A 21,524-nucleotide genomic window follows, 5' to 3' on the forward strand; every position below is an offset into this window, starting at 1 on the left:
CACCCAGTTCCCTTCCCCTCCCCCTGCCCACTCCGCGGCCCCGCCTCCTGCCCCCACTCTCAAGTCACAAAGGTCTACGGCGGCTCGCTGCGTGCCGGACGTGACAAATGAAAACCGCACGTCCCACCAGTGGCCTCGCAGACAGACAGCGCCTCGAAGCAATGGCAGGGTGCCAGCGCCCTTCGGCCGCGGCCAATAAGCGGCTGCTGGGCGCCGCGCGCCGGGGAAGGGGCGGGGTGGTAGGCGGGGCCGTGTGGCCCGAGAGGCGGTCGGCATTCTGCACGCGACTGGAGCGCACGTCGGCTGTGTTCTTCTCAGCTCTCTGCCTCGCGGCCCTTGTATTGCCAAGATGTCGCTTTCTAACAAGCTGACTCTGGACAAGCTGGACGTGAAGGGGAAGCGGGTCATCATGAGGTAATTCTACACATCTGCTCGTGCTCCTTCTCAAGGGCTTGGCCACAGCCTCTTCGGCTGGAGCCAGCTTGCTTCCTCCCCTGCCCAGAGTTGCTTTTAGTCCGGCTCGGCCCCGTGGGTTCTAGGCCTGCAGAGTGAGGCTTCCCACCACTGTGGCCGAGGCTTTGCCCCAGTTTTACGGTTTCTGACCTCGCTGGCCTCAGCCCAGAAAGGCAGCCGTTTTTGCCCTTTGGAGGTGGATCCACCGAGGACGGGCTCAAATCCGGGACCCCCTTTGCCCTCTTCCTGTTCCTGGAATGCAGTTCCGTCGCCTCCAGCTCCCAGCAGGCGGGATGGGACCTAATGCTTAGCCTGCAAATCCCTAGGCCCCAAAGAAGGGACCTTGAAAGGTCATTTGGTTAGTTTCTCTTCCCCCACCGCCCTAGATCATCCCAGATAAATGAGAAAAGGCACAGATTTCAAAGGTCCCTGCACAAAAGGGAAATTTTCCCAGAAGATATTAATTTAGATGTCCAGGAGTAGAATCCCCTAAAACGTTGGGGATGGGAGGGTGAGGAGGGGTGGGGCACACTGAAGGAGGCCTTGCAGAGCTTATGTAACAGGCCTCTGCGCGACACCGTTGGACTACAGGCCATGGGGTTTACATCAGGATTGTGACACATGCTGGGTAATGGTGGAGCAGGGTGTGGGTGCTCATTCTTGCCGTTCTCCAGCCTCACCTCACAGATGGCAAGAGAAGCAGGATGTTGGACGTGAGGATGACTACCCATGCACTTTGGGGTCTTCTACTCTGCACATGTGGATCCCTGGTCACTTACGCACGTGGCTTTTCCCTTATATGCCAAAATTGTATGGAGCTTTTACATTTATCCTTTTGGTAACGTGTGGTATATTTGCAAGCCAGGAGCAAAGTGCAGGACAGTTAGGTATGTAACTGATGGACTGACTGTGCTATACCTTGATAGGTTCCAAGGGTGGTGCATTTTCCGGGTCACAGGGCTTGCATTGATAGCCTTGTGCAGTCCTGTCCTTTTTGGGAAGTGGTTGATTGATGGGCAGGCTTGTGAATGGTGTGATCCAGCCCCTTTCCCAGTTTGGGCTGGTTCAAGTGAGGGCATCTTTTGGATATTAACAGACATACAAGGCTGTAGGGAATCTCCCTTCATAACTACGCTTAAACATAGGAGGGCACTCCGAATTTCAGAACTCTGGGCACCGTAAAAGTTAATGCAGCTCTACCCTTTTCTCTAATTTCATTATGGGCACTATTAGTTTGCATGTGGCCTTCTCTGCCTTGTCGTGGAAATAGAACTCAGTAGCTTATGGCCATGAGAAACACTTGGTGTCCACATTTTCCCAAACGACCTAGGCATTTGCAATCTGGACAAAGTAGGAATCAAAGCCATCCTAATATTAGAAAAGGACCCTTTCTACCCCTCAGGTGATCTTAAGAGAGGGGATAGATTATATGATAAACAGGCCAGCTAGACATTGGCATGTAACTAGATTTTAGGTTTTTTAATTATTTCCTCCCATCTTTACTGGGCTCGAGGCTGACCTTTCCAGATAGGTAACACCAGCTCAAAGCCCAGGGGTGGGGCATCACGCTGGTCACCTTCCTGCAGTTGCAGTCTTGATTTATCTTCTGCTCATGGAAACTGGTTTGAGGAATTAACTGGGCTGGCTGGGAGTGGGACTTGAGGAAGTGCTTATCTTTTCTCCCTCTGGACTTAAACATGAAATAACTTGGTGTCCAAGGGCTCAAAGTTTCATTTAACACAGATTAACCTTGAGCCTTGAAATGATTGGCCAGTCCTGTTTTGCTGATGGAAAATTACCTGTCCAAGGTCACTGAACTAGCAAATTGGTGGCAGAGCTAGGACTAGATTTTGGGTCTTTGGCTGCCAACCAGATCCTCTAAATACTCAACATTGTAAACAAGGACGGGCTAAAAAAGACTTTTTGTCTGCTGAAGGTTGCAATCAATAAACACCCCCCCCCCATCTGGATAAATTCTACTTACTTCACCTGGGGACAGGGAATTACTTTGTTCCCTGATTATTAATGTATCTCTTTTGAACAGAGTCACATTTTGTAGGACTTTTTGGAAGAGCCTAGGCAGCTATGCCTTGTCAGCTCAAATTTTTTGTTCCAATGCCTTTACGTGGTGGTTGCTGGCTGGCAGTGTTTCAGAAATGGGGCCTCTGAGTATTGGTTGCTTCACTTGCCTCCTCTCTTTGTCCTGCAAAAGAGAACTCTAATGTCTATGATGTTGATAGATAGCTCCTGCTTTGAATTGCCGAGGGAGCAAACACACTGATTTGTTGAGGGAACGTTAGATAGCCAGAAACCTCTGACTGGGTAATTACCAGGTTCCACCTCCATCCCCCCCCCCCCCCCCCCCGGATTCCAGTTGACTTTACCGCCTTTTGAGTAAGCTTCCGGCTTATTTTTGCAATGTCATTTCCTTTCTTCAGACCGCACAGATTGCCAGTCTTACTCCTTTGGTAACTTGCGAAGCACTTTACTTTTTGCTTGCTCCCTCCACCCCTCTTTTATTTTAAATCTCACTGCTTTTCTCTAACCTGTTCTGACTTGTTAAGCAACAGCTCTGATGTAGTGGAAAAAGAAATGGAGAGGAAAAACTGAGCCGAGAAAAAGTCTTTAATAAGATACCCATAATACCCCAATCTTGCAGTCGGTGGGCATGGTACTTTTGAGAGCTTTTAATGGGACTGGGCCTGGATCCCTGAGATTTCAGGTGACAGAGACTTGATACTCTTACTCTAACTAAATATTTTAACATTTTATTTTGAAATAATTATAGATTCACAGGAGGTTGCAAAGTTAGTACAGAGAAGTTTGTTCACCCAGTTTCCCCCAAAGGATACATCTTACAAAATTAAGGAGATTGCAAAAATAGTACAGAGAAGTCTTTGTTCGCCCAGTTTCCCCCAATGGATACATCTTACAAAATTAGAGTACAATATCAAAAGTAGGAAGTTGACGTTGGGATAAAGCTTATAGTTCTGTGCTGTCTTATCACATGTATAGATAGAGCTGTGTAATTCCCACCACAAGTTCTGAAACTTGTTTGATCACCACCAAGACCTTCCTCCACCTCCCTCTGCAGAGTCATGCCCCCACAACTCCCTCCATTCCAACCCCTGGGAACTACTGATCTGTTTCCTGCCCCTAACATTTTGTCATTTCAAAAATGTTACATAAGTGGAATCACAGTATATAACCTTTTGCGATTGGCTTCCCCCCCGCCCCCCCACTCAGCTTAATGCCCTCGAGATTTATGCAAGTTGTTGCATGTATCAGCAGTCCATTCTTTATATTGCTGAGTAGTACTTTATGGTATGGCTGTTGCGCAGTTTGTTTAGCCATTCACCCATTGATGGACATCTGGTTTGTTTCCAGTTTGGGGCTATTACAAAGAAAGCTGCTGTGAACATTGAATATTCATGCACAAGTCTTGATATGGACATTTATGCTGTCATTTCTCTTGGGTAAACACCCAGGAGTGAAATCACTGGATCATATGCTGAATTCCCAGACTGGTTTCCAAAGCAGGCACACTATTTTACATTCCTACCAGCAGTATAAGTGATCAGTTTTTCTGCATCTTCACCAGCATTTGGTGTTGTCATTATTTTTTATTTCAGCCATTCTGATATCTGTGTAGTGAAATTTGAGTTCATGCCTGAAGCTGAGCTCACCAGTGTTTCAGGGAAGTGGAAAAGGAAGGGGTGCAGATTTTAACTTAGAATGGAAGAAGTGGAGTGTGTAGGCAAGAGCAGTTTCTTTGGCAGAGTCCTCGGAAAGGAGAAGCTAAAAGCAGAACTGTTGAGAGTGTAGGAGGTGATGAAGGGAGGTAAAGCACAGGCAAAGAGAAGAGAGAAGTCCAATTCCCATCAGGAAGCTATGTCATGGCAGCTTGGATAGATGACACAGATTCTTGAGTTTCTGCCCAAAGAATTTCCTTCCTGTAAGGGCTTGGGAGTAGGGAGCACTGAAAAAGGGTGGCTTGTGCTCAGCCTGTTGCCATTAGCCCTTTTGACCTGGGCCTTTCTGGGAGGTTGCAGGAGGGAAAAATGACACAGGTAATGGGATACTCTACGCTCTTCAGAATGTACTTGAAGGCTGGCAGGGGCCTTGTTAGGATATTTAGAGAAGATGCTTAGAATCAGAGTCAAGTAGCCTGAAACTGAGTAGATTGTATTTCCTTTTTTTTATAATTTTTTAAAAATGTTTTATTTATTTATTCATGAAAGTCAGAGAGAGAGAGAGGCAGAGGCAGAGGGAGAAGCAGGCTCCCCGCCTAGCAGGGAGCCCGATGCGGGACTCGATCCCAGAACCCTGGGATCATGACCTGAGCCGAAGGCAGACGCTTAACCATCTGAGCCACCCAGGCGCCCCTGAGTAGATTGTATTTCTTCAGAGACATACTGCTTTTATTTTTGAAGACTTAATTAAAATGTTTGAATATAGAATGATTTCCTCAACCCACCTTTGGAAAGGCTGCTCTTCAATGAACTAGGTTGGAGTATAGTCCTGGGGGATATAGGAAGTTGGTCGTCTTAATAGGTCTAAGTATTTTGTAATTGTCTGCTAGGCCTGGAGCATGGCAGCAGTCTTCTCGACTAGGTCATATCTTCCCTTAGTTCCTTAGCATGTGACGGTGCTAGCTGTTTTTGTAATGGTCGATTGTGTTTTAAAGATTTTATTTATTTATTTATTTGACAGAGAGAGACACAGCAAGAGAGGGAACACAAGCAGGGGGAGTGGGAGAGGGAGAAGCAGGCTTCCCGCAGAGCAGGGAGCCTGATGCGGGGCTCGATCCCAGGACCCTGGGATCATGACCTGAGCCGAAGGCAGACGCTTAACGACTGAGCCACCCAGGCGCCCCTCGATTGTGTTTTAAAAGGCAGGTCGATGCCTTCTAAAACACAAGTAACATTTTGGAGAAGCATTAACATGTATCATAATAGCTGCTATTTGTATGGCACTTACTGTGTACAGGTACTCTTCTAAGCCCTTGACAAATAACACTAATTCATTTAATTCTCACAGTAACTGTGAGGTAGGTACTATCATCCGCATTCTGCAGATGAGAAAGAAAGTGTTTAAACGGGATCTTGGCAGGCAGCACTTAGCCCTAACACCTACCTGTCACACGTTGTTTTCAGTCAGATTGAAGTAGGCTGAGGTTCCAGGGAGTTCAGAAGGGGGAAGGAATTACTGGTTCTTAAAAAATGGTAAAGCAGTAATCTGTTGGGTGAGAAAGGAGAGACTGCAGTAAATTATTTGCTTGTGCCATCCTGATCACTTCTCTAATTGCCTGTTTGTCAGGTAGGCAGGATCACATGTTCCGCCCTCCCCTCTCAGGTTTTATGAAAGAAGCTATCTTATTTTTATTGTCTGTTTTGCTTGAAGAGTACTGTGTGAACTTGGTCTTGGACACTGGGTTTTTTCTGGTCACGAGGCCCCAGGCTTTCTCCGAAAGAATGATAATCTGTTGATGTGTTCTTTTTTCCAGTCATTTTTTTTCTTTTGAGTGATGTTAGTTAGCTTCCTTAGGACCCAGAAATAATATCAAAGGAATCAGAATCAAGATGTGTTCCTTAATTACCCCTTATCCAGCCAGCTGCCATTATTCCTAGATACTGTCATGTTAGGTCCACATAAAAATCTTTTTAGATGGAACTGGTTTTAGCTTCCCAGGTCTTTTTTTTTTTTTTTTTTAAGATTTTATTTATTTTTTGACAGCGAAAGAGGGAACACAAGCAGGGGGAGTGGGAGAGGGAGAAGCAGGCTTCCCACTGAGCAGGGAGCCGGATGTGGGGCTCGATCCCAGGACCCTGGGATCATGACCTGAGCTGAAGGCAGACGCTCAACGACTGAGCCACCCAGGCGCCCCAGGCTTCCCAGGTCTTCAGGGCTAGTTCCTGTGATGTCACTTAGGTTTGTTTTTTATTTTAAAAAATTTCTCTTTTAAAGTATATCAAAAGCTCAAAGAATTATCACGAAACTGAACACATTTGTGTAATCACCCAGGTCAAGAAATACAGAATAACCCCAGAAACACCCTGTGGTGTCCTATCCCAGTCCCTCCTCCTTCCCTCCTCCTCCCCATGGCTAACCACTATCTTAACTTCTAATACCACTGATTGTTTTTAAGGTGAATTTGAATTCCTACCTTATTTAACTGGTTCCCTAAAAGTGCTTCTCCTAATCTTTGAGGGAATCTGAAACTTTGTTTCTTTTTTAGAGTGGACTTCAATGTTCCTATGAAGAACAACCAGATAACGAACAACCAGAGGTAAGGTCTCTGCTAAACCTTGAGTTTGGTTTAAGATGTGTGTGGGTATATAGGATGAAATGGTTTTCCTTTCTTAGTGTAGAACTGTGTGGTAACTTAAGCCATATAGTCTTGGCTTTCCACAAACCCACTATCTGGTCTGCTTTCTTACGAGAATAAAGAAAGTGAAAAAAGTCATCTTAAGAAAGTGATTTTTTTCCTCTCATTTTTTGAAACTTTGAAGGATTTGGGGTTACGCATTTTTAAAGAACATCAAAGCTGAAGGTTACTTGGCTTCTCGTGCAAAATGAAGAACTGTGCAAGAGGATTTTTTTAATACTAGTAATTTTAAGCTTACATGTATTTTTATAAGCCCCTATTCAGTATGGCCCCGATAAAATAAGTTTTTGAGAATTTTGATGTAAGGGAAAAGATGTCAGAGGTAATATTCTCAGTTTAGGCTGTTCTAAATATCTTGTCTCCAAAATCAGAAGCAGAAATTTTAAGTGGTAGAATACTCTTGCTTTTGACTAGATTGTAAAGAAGGTTTAATTTTAAATTTCAGATGAGGGGTTTGAGCTGGAAAGGTGTGCTTTCCAATGATCTAGAGCAGTGTTGTCTAATAATATAATACGAGCCACATATAATTTAAAATTTTCTGGTTGCCACATTAAAAAGATAAAAAGAACTGGGTGAACTTAATTTTAAGTAATATATTTTATTTAATCCAGTAAGTCCAAAATAATCATTTCAATATGTAATTAATAAAAAAATTAAAGGAACATTTAACTTTTTTGGTATTAAGTCTTCAAGATCCAGCATGTATTTTAACACAGCACATCACAATCTGGACTAGTCAATTTCTAGTATTTAAGAGGCACATGTAGCTGATGGCTCCCTTATTGGACAGTGCAGGTCTAGACCCAGAACATTTTCAGATATTGGCCCCAGGGTAGAGTCTGGCATTTTACCAAGTACATCCCTGCTACACCATAGTGGAAGGTCTCTGTTTTGTACAAGGCAGCTCTGACCCTCTTGATTTTCATTATTTTCTGCAGCACACAGAAGAAATTGGACATAGGCCTTCCAAGGTGTTTTATGAATTAAAAGCAGAGAAGCAGGTCTGAGTACATTCTTTCCGTTTTCAGAAATCCATGGAGTTAACAAAAGGAAGCATTAGAAATAATAGAACTTCCGATAAGGGATAGCTCTGAAGAATAATTTGGTTTCTTTGGGCAAACTTTGTACCTAATGAAGGTTTCTTCTTTATTTGGTGTTAGTGAGTTTTTATATATGTCAAATAGCATAAGATATTTTGGAAACATAACCTGGTTTTTTATTATTCCATTGTCTGCTGAAATGCCACCTTATCAGAGACTGGCCACCCTATCTAAAATCCCCTTCACCACTATTCCTCAGTCATTCTTGTCTCTCTACCTTTATTTTTTCCATAGCTCTTATTACCACCTGATTACAGACACACACGTGCACACACACACACACACACACACACCCCTATATTTATATGTATACACACGTATGTATGTTTATTGTTTGTCTCTCCCTCCATTAGAATTTCACTTCATGAGAGCAGAGACTGTTTTATTTACTGTTGTATTCTCAGAATCTGGAAAGGTACCTGGCATAAGAAGCATTCAATAAATATTTGTTGAATAAATGAATGGTTTTCTTTATTATCAATTTCAATTTCTTAAAGACTGGAAAAAATGGAAAGTTAGTATCAAGTTTATAACAAAAATTTGACATGTTTAAAGGAAGTTAATAATTTTTTGGTTAAACTACAATGAGGTTAATATGACATTATTTAAACTATATTCTATATAGTGTATTTTTTCCTGCCAGAAAATGTGCCTTAGGATCTATAATGGGTGCAAAAAAATTACTACATCTTTTTAAATTTTTCCTAAATTTCCTTTAATGGTGTCAAAGATTTGGGAATTCTGGATTTCTTCCTCAGTCACATAAGAGGGCTGTTTCAGGGGTCCCCAAGACACCTACATATACTTAGTGATTCACTAGAAGAACTCACAGGACAGGACGTAGCATATAGTTCTCACTACTAAAGTTTATTATTACAGCGAAAGGATGCATGACAAGATCAGCAAGGGGGAAAAGACACCTAAAATCTGGGGAAATCCATGCAGGGGCTTCCAGTGCTCTCCCTCCAAACTGCAGTAGTTGAATGCATTGTTTCTGCCCAGAGAAGCCCATTAGAGATTTGGCTCCCAAGATTTTTACTGGGAGCTGGTCATATGGGTACCCTCTGCCTAGCAACCAACAAAATTCCAGACTATTAGAGGAAGGCAGGTGTTGAGCATAGATCACTTAGTTTGTACAGTCTAGGAGCAGTGTCAATTAGAATGTCCCTTGTCTGTCAGAGAATTGAGGGACCACTTTGGAAGCCAGGTTCCCAGGCACTGGCCAAGGGCCAACCTTGCAAGCAAGTCCTTTTAAAGATAGCAGCTTCATTCCTGCTATGGTAGCTCTTTTCTGCATAAGGGGCAAAACGTGATCAGATTGAATAATCCTCGGTGGATTGTTTGGCATCATAATTGACTTCTTCCCCTGAACCTGAGGACCATCACTGAATTGCCAACAGTAAATCTGAAGAAATTTAGAGAAGAAAAGGGGCTTTATAGTTCACAAGGCCATAAATAAAGTCGTTCCCACTAATCCTAGGAGTAACCTTGATCTACCTGCTATCTCTTTCTGGTTATAGAATCAAGGCTGCCATCCCAAGCATCAAATTCTGCTTGGACAATGGAGCTAAGTCAGTTGTTCTTATGAGCCACCTGGGCCGACCTGATGGTGTCCCCATGCCTGAAAAGTACTCTTTGGAGCCAGTTGCTGTAGAACTTAAATCTCTGCTGGGCAAGTAAGTGCCAGACTCTGGAGCTGGGGGACTCCATGACAGGAGATGTTGTGAAGCGTGTTGTTACTGGTTCTTTCAGATTTCTCAAGTATCTCCATCTCCTGCTCTCCCCAGGGATGTTTTGTTCTTAAAGGACTGTGTGGGCCAAGAAGTGGAGAAAGCTTGTGCTAACCCAGCTGCTGGGTCTGTCATCCTGTTGGAGAACCTTCGCTTTCATGTGGAGGAGGAAGGGAAGGGAAAAGATGCTTCTGGGAATAAGGTAGGACCTGTGACCTCGACATTATTAGGGGTGAGGAGGACTGAGTCCATAAGAGACTGAAGAAAGAGGTAGTTGATGTTTATTTTTTCGTTAGATGCCTTTTTGTTGAAGTACAGAATAAATATATATAAAAGTTTATTCATATATAAAGGTTATTTTATTCATATATATGAATAAATATTCATATATGAATAGATACATATTCATGTATATGAATAAAAATAAATCTTTAATATATATAAGGTTATTTTAATATATATGATAACCTTTAATATATATATGAATATATATGAATATACATGGATATATATGAATATATTCAAGCTATGCATTTATATAAAAGCTATGCATTTATATAAGTGTGTGTGTATATATATAGATAGATAGATAGATAGATGCATGGCTTGATAAATTATCACAGAGTACACACACATCTGTGTAACCACCACCTAGGTCAAGGAATAGAATATTGGCTAGCATCCCAGAAGCCCTTCTCATGCTCAAGTGTTTTGTAATACCTTTGAAAAATAAGTGGATACCATTTGGGTATAAGAGTATTCAGTGGACATGCTTTGCAGTTGTTCCTTTGTTACCCACTTGGCCCATGATACATGAGGATTTTTTTTTTTCTGACAGCATGTGTGATAATCCTAGTGAAGGGTAGGCTATGATTCCCAAGTGCTGAGAGCAGACGTTCACAGGCATTGGTGGGGGCGGGTGTCCATGCTATACCAGGTGTTCCTCGAACAGAACAGACCCTTGTGTGTTACGGAAGGACAGTAATATTCTTATTTCGAAGGGGAATTAACTTAATGGTTGAGCTTGGTACTCTTAAAACCATAAATTTCAATTAAGTGTGATATAATTGGGATTTTCTTATAAAATAATTATGTGAGCAGAAAAAGTACTTTTCGTAAGTCAAGTAGAAAGGGTCTATGTGGGAAAATTGATGATAGTTGGGTAAATGATGGTCATGATGATATTGCCTAGGATTTGAGACTTTTTTTTAATGAAGTGTAAAGCATTTTTTGGAATTCTCTTTAAGATAAGGAAGTGCAGGTATTATCATCTTATAAAGAAATTTGAGTCTCCGAAAGGCAGTCATTTTACTGAAGTTCGAGGTGGTAGTGCTGTTGCTGGGCTTTATATATATATATATAGCTCAGTCCATTAGATCAGCAAACTTTTTCTATAAAGGGTCAGATGATAAATATTTTAGGTTTTGTAGGCCAGATAGTCACAACTGTATGTGGTCTCTGTTGGAACTACTCAGCTCTGCTATTGTCATGCCAAAGTGACCATAGAAGAAACCACCCAAAACAAAAATTAAAAAGAGCAACCATAGATAATCCACAAAATAGATTACTGTCACCTGACAACCGGAATTCAAATATTAAATGATAAAGCTGGCTCTTTGAGGATGATTTAGAATTTGCCTATTGGTAGAAGAGAAGCTGAAGTCATCCTTTAGAACATTCTACCCTTATGTGTTTAGTGTCTTGGGGAACAAGACTCTCTGAGGCTAGTATCTCAATCTCCTGTTGTGCTTCTGGTGTTTCTTAAGGTCATCAGAGTACCTGCTTTTAAGCAGTTTCTTTTCTTAGCACCTCAGGCCCTGGTCTTGCCTTATCCTGCCTTTGGGCATAGTCTTGGTACAGTAGTAAGAGTCAAGTCCTTATCTCAAATTTGGTGCCCTTTTAGAGTTGAAACTCAACTTGCACAGAACTAGAACTTAGAAGTGGTAGCAAATTGAGGCAAAATTTGGGAAGTGATAAACTAACAGTTCTAGTCTATGACTTCTTTTTAATTAACTTTACATTTAGTGTCCAGTGGCTTTCGATGCTTGAAATTTCAAGAGCCAGTAATAAGTTCAAAATAGATTTAAAAAAAAAAAACAACAAAGCAAGGACATAAAATTTTTCCTTTTTCCAGTGTGCCTACATTGGTCTTTTAGGAACGTTTTCTTCTAGTTATTGGCAGATCAAAACTTGAGAAGTGGGTTAGTTTCTATAGTGCTTTTTTCAAGAAGAGCTTCAGTTTGCCCCATTTTTCCTTAGACAGTTCTTGGAGGGGTTATCATGCCTTTTTAATAGATGAGAAGGCTGCAGGGTCAGAGATCAACTTGCCGAAGGTTACACAGTGAATTAGTGTCAGAGTTGGGCCTAGAACCCAGGTGTCTTGCCATTTGGGCAGTATTTTCATTACTACATGATTATCTTCCAGTCACCGGTGGCAGATGATACTCCATTCTAGAAAGATTATGTGGGTTCTACAGTGTTTAGTTTTAGCATTAGTTCCCCTGCATTGTTTGGGTCATTAGAGGAAAGCCCCTGTTCTTTGTGGCAGCCTCCTTCACCTTGAAACAGGAGGATGGGAGTGGGCAGCAACTAAAATGAACATCTGTCTTGTATATTCTTCTGTGCTGTGTCCCCCTGTGCATCTTTGCTTGGTTTCTTTCTGGAGATTTCTTTGTTCATCCTGCCATCCTGCAAATGTCCCCTTTTGCGGGGGTCTGGGGGTAGGGATCCTGGATGGTGAGCTGACATTTCAAGGCCATAATGTTTTACTTGTACTTTTTGTTTCTCTTTCTTTTTTGTAGAAGTGTATTTCTTGTTTTCTTAGATGCCTAACTTCTAGGGAAGGTTATATAGAATACCTTCTTATAATATACATAAAATGTTTCTGAGGGCCTTTGCTGTTGTCATGTTTCCACCTGCCTTCTCTGTTCCAGCTTCATGAAGAATGTGTGTGAAAGCCTCTTTCCCTTTGCAGAAAGGCCTTGGTAGCTAGAAGCTTGAGTCAAGTATAATCCTAACTTTTGTAAGGAAAATATGTTAAAATGAGGATATGAGTCAAGCTAAGGAAAGGAAAAGATAATTTTTTTTTAAAGATTTTTATTTATTTGTCAGAGAGAGAGTACAAGCAGGGGGTAGTGGCAGGCAGAGGGAGAAGCACGCTTCCCGCTGAGCAGGGAGCCCGATGTGGGGCTCAGTCCCAGGACCCTGAGATCATGACCAGAGCTGAAGGCAGATGCTTAACTCACTGAGCCACCCAGGTGTTCCAGGAAAAGATAATCTTATCTTAGGAGTTGGGGGAGAGGTCAGTGGGGTGTGATTAGCTTCGGGAGATTAGAGGTTAAGCCATGGTTCAGGAATCTTAAGTTTGCAATTTGAGGCAAGGTGTGGAGAGCAGAATGTAGAAGTGACCAAAAGACCTGGAATATTTGGAAGAAGAAATAGATCCTGTTGCTAGTTGTGAAAATTGCTGTCCTACCAACTCTGGGTCTTTAGAGATAATGCAAGAGGACTCTTGGTATGAAATGCTTTTACAGTTGTCTTTGGAGCCATCAGCATTTTCTGTGTTGGTTTTTCCTTTTTTTTTTTTTCTTTTTCCTGCAGGTTAAAGCTGAGCCAGCCAAAATAGAAGCCTTCCGAGCTTCACTTTCCAAACTAGGAGATGTCTATGTCAATGATGCTTTTGGCACTGCTCACCGAGCCCACAGGTACTAAGAGTCTTTTTTGATGTTGCGCTAGGAGCAATATTCCTCTGTACTCAGGCAGCCCAAGTTCTGGGTTGTTGTTGATTTCTGTATTAGACAGAACATCATCCTTTCAGCTTCTGTCTAATTGGAGCTGCCAGTTAGACTGTGGTTCTTGTTGAATATCCTTGGTCCTTATTTTTTTGAGGAAATAAAAGTACAACATGTTGAGAATTGTGGAGCTTTTATTCGTGCTTCAGGAAGAGGTTGCTTTTAGGATATTTCAGGTAGAGCCCTCCCTTTGTTAACATTGTAGGGTCAGAATCTTATGCTGTCATTAGGAAGCAAATTGAGGAACCTTCTCCTTTTGTCATCAGCTAACTGGCTGCTTGTTTATTAGGGTTAAACCCTTGACTTGAAGACTGTTAATTGGGTATCTTAAATCCTACTTAAGGTTGTTGCTTTTTACTTGTCCTCTTGGCCCTGTTCTATTAGTCAAAAAGCTCGTCTTGCACCTAAGTGTTTTTGTTGCAGTTTAGGGATGAAAACTGTGGTCTCCTGGAATCTCAGAAGTGAAAGTATTTCAGTGATAAGGAGATGGCCTCTAGAATTGGGGGGAATTGGTAAGGATTGACCAAAATTTAAATTGTCTCTGGTCTTCTCTAGCTCCATGGTGGGAATCAATCTGCCACAGAAGGCCGGAGGTTTCTTGATGAAGAAGGAGCTGAACTACTTCGCCAAGGCCTTGGAATGCCCAGAGCGACCCTTCCTGGCCATCCTGGGCGGGTATGAAGAACTCTTCAAGATTTTGCTTTAAATAGTGTGTGTGCCTGGTAGTAGGCCATGACTTGGATGGTTTATTATGGTCAGAAAGCATAATCAAACTGGGTAAATGAGCGTTTAATAAAGGGACTATCTACAAGTGTGTCGGTAGGGTTCAGGGACACCCAGAAAGTACAGCATAGTAATCTGGGGCTAGCAACAGCAAACACCTTCCCTAGGCCTGTAGGGACAAAGGGAAGGAATGGTTACCAGAATCCAGAGAGGGTAGTTGTATGGAGAGGGCCCTCTGATAGAAACTGTAGCATTGTTCAAGGAACATGGGCATAGGCGTCTGGCAGGGAAGGAAATAAACTCTGATCTCCCTTCAATCTTTACTGATGTTCCCCCTTCCCCTGCCCCCTCCCAACTGCCTGCAACCCAACTGGAGGCCAGAGGGCAGGGGAGTCCCTTGATGCGCTCCATGCAGGTCAGCCTCCTGGGACAAAACAGGGCCAAGAAGGATAGCAAGTGGAGCAAGTGGAGCTTGCTTGGAGGGAAGAATGGGAAAGATTCACCATAGGTGCTCATCTAACAATTTTTGAAGCACTTGAGCCTTTCACGTACAGTCTGACAAGAATAACTGTGAACATCTCCTCATGTATTTAATTTATCATTTAGAGCTCATTTCTCCAGAATATATACCTTTTTATAGTTTTTCCTGTGGGGAAAGGTACCATGTGGATAATGATATTCTAATGGCTTAGTTAGAGGTAGAAATTTCAGAATTGCAGGTTAAGAGGCTAGGAAGATAAATTTTAGAGTGGGGAGAGACGTACTGCTTGGATAAGAGAACTTCCTGTCACTTGGCATGGCTATCTAGGTAGCACCCTCTTTATGGCTGAAGGCCACTGACCCTTCTATAAGCATGTCCTGCCCTCTCCCCGCCAAGGGATTGAACACACTCAGCATTTTCCTGTGAAAGCTGACTCTGGAGTTGGGTGTCAATTTCAGGTAGCATAGTTCTTCAGGCTTCATGAGCCCAGTTTCAGGGTCCTAAAAATAATTCAAGTGGGTACAGATTGTTATCTGCATTCTAGAAGCATTGCCCCTCTTGTGCACTGTGTTATAAAGGTCAGACTCTCATCTTCTCTGGAGATTAGGATTTGAGCTGCTTTTGTTTTCTGTCCTTCTGTGGATCTGGAATATGGGAGTGAGTACCATCTAGTGATTATGATTAGGTTTAGGTTCAGCTGGAAATAACTGTTTGGGGGGAAGTTGATGTGGAGGGTTTTTTTTGTTGTTGTTGTTCTTTTTTTGCCACTTTTCTTCCAGTGTAGTCTTGTTAGGCCATTAACAGTTTTGGGGGAAATTTTACATTTGTTTAAAAAGATTTTATTCATCTATTTGACACAGAGAGAGATCACAAGCAGGCAGACAGGCAGAGGGAGAGGGAGAAGCAGGCTCTCCGCTGAGCAGGGAGCCCGATGCGGGGCTCGATCCCAGGAGTCGGGGATCATGACCTGAGCCGAAGGCAGACACTTAACGACTGAGCCACCCAGGCGCCCTGAAATTTTACATTTTACTAAAAAACACTGTGGAAACACTGAAGCATGTATAGAAGTTGAGAAAACAGTATACCTAATACCCTGCTTCAACAATTACATTATCAGGAGTACTTTTAAGCAAGTTTTAGACATATAATTTCACTTAGTAGTTCTGTATGTATCTCATAACTGATAAAGAGATTTCTTTTTAAATAGCCACCATGTTACACCTAACACAGTTTAACAATTTTCTTCCTGTCATCTAATATGTAGTCTGTATTCAGAAGTTCTTTGTCATCTCAGAAATGTCTTTTTACAATTGGCTTTGTTGCATAAGGATCCAAGTGAAGTTCATGCGTTGTATTTGGTTGTTAGGCATTTACTATTCTGTAATAGTCTCCCTTTTCTTACTATTTTCATTCCATTGATTTGTTGAAGAAGCAGGGCATGTGAGCTGTAGAGTATCCACCCCACATTTTTTTTTAAGATTTATTTATTAGAGCGCATGAGTGTGTGCACAAGCAGGAGGGGCAGAGGAAGAGGGAGAGAGACACTGGGCTCGATCTCGTGACCCTGAGATCACGACTGGAGCCAAAACCAAGAGTTGGATGCTTGAATGACTATGCCACCCAGGCGGCCTGGCTTGGGACAGTTTTGAGTGGGTGCAGGGATTCCCATAATTAGCAGTCTTGCTCAGGTAAAATTAGCTGTCTTGACTCTGGTTTTTGTGGGGAGAAGGGGCAAAATAGACGTATTTGGGTCTCATAGTTTCTTTAGACAGTAGTAGGTCTTCTAAGTCCTTTTTGGTCTAGAACCACACCTTTAAGAGGTTTTCTTAGAAACAGATTGGCCTTTTGGGTTGAAGAAACATAGGGGAGAGTTAGCCAGTACTTTTTTTTCCTTCCAAATTTTTATTTAAATTCCACTTAGTTAACATACAGTATAATATTAATTTCAGGTGTAGGATTTAGTGATTGATCACTTACATACAGCACCCAGTGCTCATCATAACAAGTGCCCTCCTTCATACCCATCACCCATTTAGCCCATCCCCTTACCCCTCCCATCCAGCAAGCCTCAGTTTGTTCTCTATAGTTAAGAGTCTGTTTTATGGTTTGACTCTTTTTTCCTCCTATGTTCATCTGTTTTGTTTCTTGAATTCCACATATGAGTGAAATCATGTGGTATTTGTCTTTCTCTGACTGACTGACTTTCATTTAGCATAATACTTTCTAGCTCCATCCATATTGTTGCAAATGGCAAGATTTCATTCTTTTTATAGCTGAGTAATATTCCATTGTGTGTGTGTGTGTGCACCACACTTCTTTATCCATTCATCAGTTGATGGACACATGTGGGCTCTTTCCATAATTTGGCTATTGTTGATAATGCTGCTATAAACCTCGGGGTGCATGTACCCCTTCGAATCAGTATTTTTGTGTATTTCGGTTAAATACCTAGTGAGTACAGTTGCTGGATCATAGGGTAGTTATGTTTTAACTTTCTGAGGAACTTCCATACTGTTTTCCAGAGTAGTTAGCCAATACTTTTGTCACTTGTGGGACATTTCTCTGTTCCTGTGCCTTGATACAGAAACTCAGGCAGTATGTAATATTACTTCCTTAGTCCACCGTTTGTTCTTTTGGTGATGATTCTTGCTTTCCCTTCTAGAGCTAAAGTTGCAGACAAGATCCAGCTGATCAATAATATGCTGGACAAAGTCAATGAGATGATTATTGGTGGTGGAATGGCTTTTACCTTCCTGAAGGTGCTCAACAACATGGAGGTAGGAAACCAGTGTCAAGTGGATGTGAAGTGGTTCTCCATGAGAAATAGCAGGTTATGTAAATTTAAAAAGAAAACCAGCTTCTGACATGAGCCCTCAAAACTCCCATTTTTACTTACTTTGGAAAGTTGGCTTTCTTTTGTCTTGGAATTGTTCCTTTATACTGTATTGTATCTTATTCCTGTCTGCTTTGTGAGGTAATCATGTTCTTAGTATAGAGGCTGATCTTTATCTTGGCTGCTGTGTATAGATTGGCACTTCTCTATTTGATGAAGAGGGAGCCAAGATTGTCAAAGACCTGATGTCCAAAGCTGAGAAGAATGGTGTGAAAATTACCTTGCCTGTTGACTTTGTCACTGCTGAAAAGTTTGATGAGAATGCCAAGACTGGCCAAGCCACTGTGGCCTCTGGCATCCCTGCTGGCTGGATGGTGAGTCACTTGGGTGGGTGGTAGTAGGAGGGAACAAAAAAAACATTTTGATTTCATTCATTCATTCAGCCAACCAGCAAGCATTTTTAAAAGAATCTCTATAGGAGGTCTCTGTCAGAGAGGGCTTCAAAAGTAGCAGTGAGGCCCTCCTCAGAGAATCCGTGGGGGGAAAAGCATGATTGCTGTCTTCATCAGTAATGTGAGGGCAAAACCATTTTTTGTTTCTTCATTTATTTAATGTTAAGTAGTTAACTACGTACTGGGGTTGGTGCTAGGTACTTTCTTGATTTGGGCTGTTCTAGATTATGTTGTTACCTAGAAACTTGTAAAAGAACTCTTACATGAAAACATTAAGATAGTAGAACTGTACTGCTTATAAACAGGGAAAATATATGTGTATATTAAAGATGAAATATTTGGTTGTAGTGTTCTCTACATAATATCAGTTTTTAAAATAATTTTTTGAAGATTTTATTTATTTGACAGAGACACAGCGAGAGAGGGAACACAAGCAGGGGGAGTGGGAGAGGGAGAAGCAGGCCTCCCGCGGAGCAGGGAGCCCAACGCGGGGCTCGATCCCAGGACCCTGGGATCACGACCTGAGCCGAAGGCAGATGCTTAACGATTGAGCCACCCAGGCGCCCCAATACTATCATTTTAATAGCTGTATAAGACTGTATCATGTTGACATACTAGTGGCTTAGTTATTTTCCTCTTGTTAAGCATGTGGGCATTTAGTTCAGTGTTCCTCAAAGTGTGGTTCCAAGGACAACAGCATTAGCAACATTTTGGAACTTACTAAAAAATGCAAGTTTTTGGGCCCTATCCCAGACTTACTGAATCAGAAACTTGGGGGTTGGGCCAGCAATTTTTTTTTTTTTGCTAGAATAAGCCCTCCTGGTGATTCCAATGCATGCCAAAGTTTGAGAACCACTGAATCTAGATCACTGTTTCTCAACCTGGCACTGTTGACATCTCAGGTAGTTTTTGTCGTGGGGAGCTGTCTTGCACATGGCAGGATGTCGAGCAGCATCCCTGACTTCTACCTGCTAGATGTCAGTAGAATCCGACCCCCTTCCCCAAGTTGTGATAACCAAAATATTCCCAGACATTGCTACAGGACCCCTGGGGAGGGACAGAATTGACCCTCGTTGAAAACTACTGATTCAGTTCTTCACAGTCAAAAATAGTGTGATTACGAATGTTTTTATCAAATAACCTGAAGTTTTCCCTTCCATTTGATCTTCCATAAAGGGCATGAGCAGGTTTATAATTTTCAAGACGGAAGGGTATCTTTTGGTTCTACAAGAAACTCTAGTGTTCAACCTTGAGTTCAGGTCTTGGTGGAGATGGTGTTTGCTCCTTTCTAAGTAGCTTTTCTTGGTAGCTCATCTTCTTTTTTAACTCTGACCCTTAGGGCTTGGACTGTGGTCCTGAGAGCAGCAAGAAGTACGCTGAGGCAGTTGCTCGGGCTAAGCAGATCGTGTGGAATGGACCTGTGGGCGTATTTGAATGGGAAGCTTTTGCCCAAGGAACCAAAGCCCTCATGGATGAGGTGGTGAAAGCCACTGCCAGGGGCTGCATCACCATCATAGGTAAAGGGTCCTTTACAAAGTTAATGCCAGTGTAGTCTGGCAGAATTCTGATCAGAGGAAAGTTGAAGGGAAATGATTAACTTCTCCTAGGTTTCTTGGTGCCAGTTGAATCTTGAGAGCTGAACGGGTATACAGTTTATGGAGGACCCTCTTAATGAGATGGAATTGGGGGGTTCATCATCTACCTTTTGGGCTTAAGAGCATGGTGCCTTATAAGTTTGGTGCCAATCCTTTTTATTTATTTTTTTTCTTTCCTTCTAACTTGGCTTTCATTCGACAGGTGGTGGAGACACTGCCACTTGCTGTGCCAAATGGAACACAGAGGATAAAGTCAGCCATGTGAGCACTGGGGGTGGTGCCAGTTTAGAGCTCCTGGAAGGTGAGATTCTTCCCTTTTACTCGACTTCTTGGGGGCAAGGTTGGGGGTTATGCAGTGACAGGTGGGTAGAATGGAGTAGAGATAGTATGTGGTGTTGTCATTATTGTTACTACCTGAGCAGTACAAATGGAGGAACTTCAAATAACGCTCCTGGCATCCATTTTGGGTGGGGAGGGGCAAACCTGGGACCCAAAATGTAAAAGTTACCCAACTCTTGGTCCTTCTTTGTCCTAAGGAAGAGCAGACATGTTACTGGGAAGATAGGAGGCATAGCTGGCTTAGTGGGTCTTATAGTAATGCTGTCTGTGTATGTGTGCTCTCTCAAAAACAGGTAAAGTCCTTCCTGGGGTGGATGCTCTCAGCAGTGTTTAGTACTTTCCTGCCTTTTGGTTCCTGTGCACAGCCCCTAAGTCAACTTAGCACTTGCCGCATCTCTACTTGGCATTAGCTGAAATCTTCCCCCATGTCAAGATTCAGCTAGTGGCCAGGAGATGCAGCACCAGGAACCCTTAAACAGTTGCACAGCATCTCCGCTCCTCTTTACTGCACCCTGGATTTGCCTACATTCTTCGAGATCCCATTTGAATTTCTTAGTGACTAAACCATTGTGCATTCTAGAGTGCATATATTTATACTTTGCCTGTTAAAAGAAAATGAGCTGTGTTAAGCTTCTCTTTTTGATGTAGCTTATTCTGATTAGCTTTGTCATTGTTTCACTACTCAGCATGGAAATAAGATGAAATTCCAATTATAGGTAGGTAGGGAGGCTAAGTTGGTGATCTATTAAATAAATAAAAGTATCCATTGAAACTGGGATTTTCTTTTCCTGTCATACTTTGTTAGGGTGAGAACAGACTCTTGAGGAAGGGGTCAAATCAGCTACATTCTGAATGCAAGAAATGGGCAGCACTGGTCAGGGAGATTAGGTAAATTAAATTTTATTTCTATCTATTACACATGACCATATTTTAAAAAGTAAAGGGTTAGAACAAAATAGAGGCTTCAGCCTAGTCCTCCCATTTGTGATACCCATTGCCCAGAGATGACTGATTTTTACCTCTTAGCTTTTGTGGGTATTTACCTCCATGTTTCTAAGTAACATGCTTATACTTTTAATTTCTTGATTTTTATAAAAAGCTATATATTAATTTCATACATGGGAAGATTGAGCTCTCTTACAGCCTCTGTTCCACATACACTTCCCCTTCATTCATCCAGTATAGTTTGAGATTAGACCAGTAGTCTACATTGTGATTATAAATACTAGTCACAGCTAAGCTGTGTTGTACGCTATGATTCTATTACGTACTTTTTTATTTTCTTTGGAGTTAGTAAGTTTTGAAAGTTTTTTTTTTTTTTCCTATGTACTTGTCACTGATTCATTCCCAGTGTGTTCATTTTTAGAGATAATCCCTCCTGGAGTCCTCTGTGCTACCATTCCAGTTTGCCCTGGCTGCTTTCTAGGTTTGCTGTATAGCTGTTGCTCTGGGATTTCCTCTTTCCAAAGAAATCCCTTTGGGGTAACCCTGTTGGGGATTCCTTTTACCTCCTGTGAAGTGATTATAATGTCATTCTGATTCATTTATTGTCCTTGTACCTTTCCCTTCCTTTCTCTTTCCTGCCATTTTAATGGAGTTTTGGGAGTGAGCAAAGGTAAACATGTGATTTCAAAAGGCC

At 42.1% G+C, this 21,524-nt stretch overlaps 1 protein-coding gene across 1 annotated transcript; it reads left to right on the forward strand.

Moving 5' to 3' along the window:
• Positions 1-241: 241 nt before the first annotated feature.
• PGK1 (phosphoglycerate kinase 1) lies at positions 242-20,663 on the forward strand. Its single transcript, XM_035028794.1, has 11 exons — positions 242-414; positions 6,692-6,742; positions 9,462-9,617; positions 9,729-9,873; positions 13,272-13,375; positions 14,018-14,137; positions 17,329-17,443; positions 17,694-17,873; positions 19,291-19,468; positions 19,749-19,847; positions 20,179-20,663. Exons 1-11 carry the CDS (start codon positions 350-352, stop codon positions 20,217-20,219), a joined length of 1,254 nt encoding a protein of 417 aa, XP_034884685.1. The 5' UTR covers positions 242-349; the 3' UTR covers positions 20,220-20,663.
• The last annotated feature ends 861 nt before the right edge of the window (positions 20,664-21,524 follow it).

Source organism: Mirounga leonina, unplaced genomic scaffold, assembly GCF_011800145.1.
Source record: "Mirounga leonina isolate KUSES-001 unplaced genomic scaffold, KU_Mleo_1.0 Mir_204, whole genome shotgun sequence".
Classification (NCBI taxonomy): Eukaryota; Metazoa; Chordata; class Mammalia; order Carnivora; family Phocidae; genus Mirounga; species Mirounga leonina.

Excerpts from the sequence above, each read along its gene's own strand:
- PGK1 (XM_035028794.1), top strand. The coding sequence starts at position 350 with ATGTCGCTTTCTAACAAGCTGACTCTGGACAAGCTGGACGTGAAGGGG. Across the intron at positions 9,618-9,728 it reads CTTAAATCTCTGCTGGGCAA|GGATGTTTTGTTCTTAAAGG; the intron begins GTAAGTGCCAGA and ends TGCTCTCCCCAG. Across the intron at positions 9,874-13,271 it reads AAGATGCTTCTGGGAATAAG|GTTAAAGCTGAGCCAGCCAA; the intron begins GTAGGACCTGTG and ends TTTTTCCTGCAG.